Below are 6,295 nucleotides of genomic sequence, written 5' to 3'. Positions count from 1 at the left end.
CTTTTCTTTTTACCTGTAGCTTAACATTCTGGATTTTCTTATTATTAATGTAGCATATGTAAATTTAATTATTGTAACATTAAATTAGTTTTCTAATGTAATTCGATTTTTTTTTAAAGGGAGAGTTTTGTTTTTTTATAACGTATAAGAGAAAACTAAAATGCCCTCGACAAGTTTCTTTCTTTTTCTTGGATTACTAAATATTATATTGTTGAGTGGGCATCTTTCTTTGTTAAGTACACCACAAATAAATAGTTTTCCTAATATTAGTTTTTTTTTTTTTTTAAACAAAAGTGGATGCAATTTTGAAAACTTCGAAATAGTAGTTTGATTTGTTTATAAGAGTATTAAACTCTTAGTTGCAGTGATTAAAATTTAAATTTTGATAATTTTAATAATAAAAATTTTAAATTTTAAATTTATTTGATTTTAATTTTTAAAAATGATTATATAAATCAATTGAATAATATTAATTTATATTCAAGTATTGTTTTTCTATTAGATAGTTATTTAAACAAATTTTAGAGAATGAAAAAGGGCTTCTTTCTCCAAGTTTATCACTTTTTTTTTTTCTTTTCTTTGGCAGTGTAACATGGGGTGACGAATTAACAATTTTTTATGTTTTGCAGTTGTTGTTCCTTTGTACTTGTAATAAGAGCAAAACCCCACGACATATATACGAGAGTTAAAATTAAGATTCAAGTCCAACCACTTGGACTTGGAGGGGTGGGGGCATATATATAGAGCTTGTGCCCTAATAACCAATGCTCTTTGGGGCAACCTTAAGTGGTCCTAAAACAAGAACACTCTCTCTCACTTCCTAATGTCTTGTAAAAAAAAAAAAAAACCCAAAAGTACTCTCTTCCTATGTCTGGTTTTTATCCTTTTATCTTCTTTTGCACCACTTCCTTCACACTCTACTTTTTTCTTCCAATGCGAAACAAACGTAGGACCCTTGACGGAAACTACTTGATGGAAAGCATACCGGCAACCATGACAGACACCATATAAATTAAACTTAAACTACACTATTCACTTGGTCGAGAGTGGAGACATTGTGTGTATGTGATTGTATTCATCCATCTTGATAATGATACGTAACATTCAAGAAAAAGATCCATCTACTTTCGTTTTGGTTTTTGCTTTAAAAAGTTGGGTATGACTAGGATTCATGGGCAAAGTTAAAGAAAATTGCAAGATCTTCTACTGTCATCGTCATCATCATCACACCACTTGATCAATAGGTAGGGAACTATTTCCATCACAAGTGAAGGAGGGGAAAAAAAGCCTAATGGGGGAGGGCCCTTTGATATTTGATGTATTCTAGTTGAGCAAATTCTATCATTATTAACTTTTTTTGAGGTATTTATTTGATTTGTAAGATAACCTAAATAAAGACTTTGATTGGAAAATTTTAACCAATTTTTATGATGATTTCATTATTAATTTAATGCCCTTTACTATACACACAACCCCACATTGGAATTCTCTGTTGGGTCGGTTTTATTGAAGAAAGTGTTTCTTTTTTAGGTGAAACGAAAATTTAATAAGTATTGACCAAAACTGTCATAGCCTTTAACAGTTGGATTTCTATATATATATAGGTTTATCAAGAGATGAGATTTATGAAGCCAAGCAAAAAGCTACAATACTATTTACCATCAATTATTGGCATGGATTTATTTTTGCTCCAAATATTTTTACAGATATAATGAACGATCGAATAACTTGTCATTTTATATTTATTATAAATAAATGACAAATTATCGTGCCTATTAAAAAATTTTTATATCTGATTTTTAAATTTAATATGACACATATTCTTTAAAATATGTTAAAAAATAAAATGTGACAATCTTTAAATTTTGCTTATAAATAATATAAAAAAAAATTGTTCATCATAAATATATAGAAAATAGAAGTTAGAAAAAGAATAGAGTTGGGTGGCCCAAAAAGTAATGTTTCGAGAGTGTGATTAATTTAACCCATGAAATACTCCAAAGAGGTGGCCCGGCCCATTTTTGGAAACACAATATTAATCCGCAGCCAATCGGGTGGTTTTTTTTTTTTTTTTTTACTTTTTTTGGGTACACAGTTATTTTTGTACTTTACAAGTTATACAGAACGGTAGTTACAAAATATAAAAAATATATACTAATGATAAAAATAAATTTAGAAAAGTGTTTGAAAATTAACAATTTTAGACATCTATGGGCTTTGTTGGCCCATGGGCATTTGAATTGGACCGGGTCGGTTCAAAATTCTCCCCAATTTCTAAAACCCTGCGCAAAAACCACGAATGAAAATCCTTTCTTCTTCGTCCCAACCCTCCCCAAAACCCTTTCCTATCCCACAATGCTCTCTCGTCTCCTCCCCAAGCCTTCCCATTTGCGTCTATTTCCCCTACTTTCCTCCAAATTCCAGCCATATCCCTCCTTCCCTCAACCCCCTCTAGTTTCTCCCCTCCGTTTCCTCTCAACCAATCAAAACAACAACAACAACAATAACAAAGATCATTCATTTTCCGATCCGTGGAAAATTTCCCAAGAAAGTGACGGAAAAATCGGTAATGTCTTCTCCGATGAGTCTGGAAACCTCCCCGGTATCTCCGGCTTTTACGAGTCTCCTACCGCCCCTGGTGAGGAAGACGGTGGTACTGGAAGGAAGAGTGGGGAAGAGGATTGGTTGGTTCGAGAGGAAGATAAAGCATGGAGCTTTGAAGAGGAAGAGGAAGATGATAGCGTGTTTACCTTAAAAGAAGGTGTACCAGAATTTGGTGAAACGGGAGGTGAATCTAGTATTGCCCTGAGTGGTGAAGCGGTTGAGGAGCAGGAGAAGCTTGAAGAAGAAGAGAAACAGCTCACTGCCGTACTCAAAGGCAAGTTTTTCTTTTTGTTTTAATTTTTAAAATCTGATAGCAATTTGTTGTTGTTATTATTGGTATTGTTTTTATAGGATTAAAAAATTAACGTATTTAGGCTTATTTTGGCATTGCAATTGCAATTAAAACTTACATAGAAAAAGTTACAAGTGGGAATTTGGGATAGGTAAAATTTGCTTATTGAGAGCAAACTCATCCTTGTTGAAAATTTTTAAATAATTTAATACTGCATTTGCAGCCAAATTATGCAATTTCGATGAAACATGAATCAAATTGCTATGCCCAATTGGGCTTTTGCCTAGTAGAATGAAGAGTAGGATGAGAACTGAAAAAAAAAAAAAAAAAGGAGGAACAATTTTATAGATTTAGTGTCTTGGTGTTCTTGTTTGTGTATCAAGGAGATGGCTACCTTTTTTTTTTCCATAATTTATCTTTTGTGAGTTAAGAGGAAGATTATACCATTTTGCAGGTCCCAATCGTGCATTTGGTGACCTTATTGCAGCATCCGGTATCACAGATGCGATGCTTGACAGTTTGATTGCACTAAAGGACTTGGAAGGGGTTGACGGATTGCCACCTTTAAGTGTTATAGAAGATATGCGTTATCAAAAGAATACAAGGAAATCCACAAGAGCTGAAATAGAACGTCAGAAGCTGGAGGAAATTGCCAAAGCAAGAGTAAGGCAAGTAGATGATAAAGGAAGAGCTTATGGGACTGGGAGAAGAAAATGTAGTATAGCCCGTGTTTGGGTTCAACCTGGTGATGGAAAATTTATTATAAATGACAAACAATTTGATGTCTATTTCCCAATGCTTGATCACCGTGCCACTCTTCTGCGGCCATTCTCAGAGACCAAGACCTTGGGCCTTTGGGATATCAACTGCACTGTTAAAGGTGGTGGTGTTTCTGGTAAGCTTATGGCCTAGGAGTTACATGTCCTTTCATTTAAACATTAAAACCAGTAACTCTACTAGCAATGTCTTACGCTTATCCTGTTTGACACTTGGGGTTCAACCTGTTCTCCCATTTTACTTCTATGCATCAATAATGTTAATATCAAGGAGACAATTAGAGAAAATTGCTCTGGTCATTAGATTCACTTCAGCATCCACTTATCATAAATCCTACGGTTAAAATCTGTTTATTGTGATTTGTGGGGTCTAAGTAAGAATTTGTGCATGGGTATTGAAATTCTCATCCAGTCATTCTAGTAATACTAAAAGCCTTCTACTTCCTATTGCTGCCTCGGATTTATCCTCCCAAGAGAAAATATATTGTAAGGTATTGTTAAAGAAGAAATTGAAAGTAAGAAAAGAAAAGAAAAGAAAAAAAAAAAAAGGAAGACAGAGAGAAGGATGTAGCCTACTTTATCAACAATAATGGAAAAGGTTTGGCCTATGGTAATAGAGCAGTCTTTAATATTCCACACTGATCAGGCATTCAACATGTTGGGCATAGAATCATTACAAGTGATTGAATTTTGTTATCAACATATTTGCTAGGTATGTTGAAGGCTTCTGTAGTAGTGATATATATTCAAGCTTTTTAACTTGTTGGGACCAGCCACGAGGAAATGTGATATGCAAAAAAATTAGGTGCTTTATCAGGTTATCCTCTCAATTTGTATAGATAACAATAACATGTAGCGTGAGAAGTGTTAACTTGCTGAAAGTAAGTTGATTATTCTTTGCAAGTATAGGCTTAGTGAGGTTTGGCTAATAAACAAGCTTCAATGTTCCTCATTTTTTTTTTCAAGAATGCTTGCCCTACCTTCTTACATATTTGACCACTCTAAGAGTACCTTTCCCTTCCAGTTGAAATTTGTAAAAAAAGTACCCTTCTCAGTTGTCATACACTATAATTTAACTTACTTGTATTATTGAGCTGATGAGGTTTGGACAGTTTGTTCAGTCTTCGTAGTACATTTGAAAGGTTATGGAGTCCATTGGCTGTTGAATCTTATGTCACTGTACCACTGCTTGCCCTAAGATATCATCTGAAGCTGACAGAATTTGGTTTCGATGATAGTGGTCCTTTTATGCGATAGTCTTTAGGAAAATTCATCTAATATACACCTTAATTACCTTAGCTTAATTGTATATTTAACACTCTAATGCCCTTTACCTTACTCGAAATGTAATTGTTTTAATATGTACAATGTTTGCATATGTTTGCATTATGGACTTTAGTTTTCTTCCTTATAAGTAAAGCTGATTATCTGCTCTGTGACAGGTCAAGTGGGAGCAATTCGGTTGGGAATCAGTAGGGCATTGCAAAACTTTGAGCCAGAGCTACGTCCTCCACTCAGAGCTGGTATTACCTCTTTTATGATTGTGCATGATTATATCTATGTTTATGTTTATATTTATACAATTATAATCCACTAGTCCATTTTTAGGGGGGTTGGCAAGTTCTTTTTATTCTTGATCTTGGTTGTTATATTTGAAGCTTATGATCGCATTACTAAAATGCTCCTGTGTCCTGGCAGCTGGTTTCTTGACAAGGGATCCACGTGTGGTGGAAAGGAAGAAACCAGGGAAGGCAAAAGCAAGGAAGAGCTTTCAATGGGTCAAGCGTTGATCAATTCATTGCCAGCCTGTTTTTCTTTGCTCAGTTGTTTCTCAAGGAGTTCTTTTTTAATTGGATGAAAAGGAAACCTTAATTTTGCCATGTTGCAACAATTTCTATCATTCATAATAAGGATTGGTGTTTGTTTTGTAATGTAGCTTGTAGTCTAGCTTTCCCAACTTGAGTAGCAGCAGAGATAAGAAGATTTTGTTGACCAAGAAATATGTTTGAGATATCGCCACCATAACATAGGAGGAATAGGCCCTTTCTATTGGTACGTCATGTTCTTCTATATGTACGCTATTATTTCAGATGTCATTCGCTGGGTTTTTCCAAAAATTTTCACCTATGCCAACAATTGGAAACTTCATTCTTTTCTTTTTTTTTAAGTAATTTATTACTGTAATTTTAAAATACTTGTTCTATGAGATAAATTCGAAATTTTGAAAAATTTTGGAATGCTAGCATTTTGGAATTCATCAATGTAAAATAACATAAATTACATATATATTATTTGGATAATTATTTTTTAAAAAAGAATTTTAAATATTTGAATTTGACTAGATAAAAACATAATTATAATAGATTAATGATATTAGAGATAGAAAAATTAAAAAATGCTAAAAAATATATATATAGAATATGGGTGTTAGTAGATTTATTAAAATGTGTAGGTATTACTAGCTATATGAAAAAATAAAAAAATGAATTTTAGGATGAGTTTTTTTAAGATAAAATTGAAAAAAAAACCAAAGTTGCCTAAAAAGGTATCGAGTAATTTCACCCGAAGAGGTGGAATTTAAAAAGAGAAAGCTTTTCAAAATTCTTTATTCAAAATTTAAAAT

The 6,295-nt window shown here is 33.1% G+C and overlaps 1 protein-coding gene across 1 annotated transcript; it reads left to right on the top strand.

Annotated features, from left to right (window-relative positions):
• Positions 1-2,296: 2,296 nt before the first annotated feature.
• On the top strand, positions 2,297-5,820 carry LOC111293980 (Ribosomal protein S5 domain 2-like superfamily protein). Its single transcript, XM_022887068.2, has 4 exons — positions 2,297-2,878; positions 3,351-3,791; positions 5,115-5,195; positions 5,371-5,820. The coding sequence occupies exons 1-4, from the start codon at positions 2,356-2,358 to the stop codon at positions 5,460-5,462; spliced, it is 1,137 nt and encodes a 378-aa protein (XP_022742803.2). The 5' UTR covers positions 2,297-2,355; the 3' UTR covers positions 5,463-5,820.
• The last annotated feature ends 475 nt before the right edge of the window (positions 5,821-6,295 follow it).

This window comes from Durio zibethinus, chromosome 14, assembly GCF_047325235.1.
Source record: "Durio zibethinus cultivar Kanyao isolate XHJ-2024 chromosome 14, ASM4732523v1, whole genome shotgun sequence".
NCBI lineage: Eukaryota > Viridiplantae > Streptophyta > Magnoliopsida > Malvales > Malvaceae > Durio > Durio zibethinus.
Note: the sequence above shows the minus strand (reverse complement) of the source record. Positions and strands in the feature narration are given on the sequence as shown.

Excerpts from the sequence above, each read along its gene's own strand:
- LOC111293980 (XM_022887068.2), top strand. The coding sequence starts at position 2,356 with ATGCTCTCTCGTCTCCTCCCCAAGCCTTCCCATTTGCGTCTATTTCCC. Across the intron at positions 2,879-3,350 it reads GCTCACTGCCGTACTCAAAG|GTCCCAATCGTGCATTTGGT; the intron begins GCAAGTTTTTCT and ends ACCATTTTGCAG. Across the intron at positions 3,792-5,114 it reads TAAAGGTGGTGGTGTTTCTG|GTCAAGTGGGAGCAATTCGG; the intron begins GTAAGCTTATGG and ends GCTCTGTGACAG.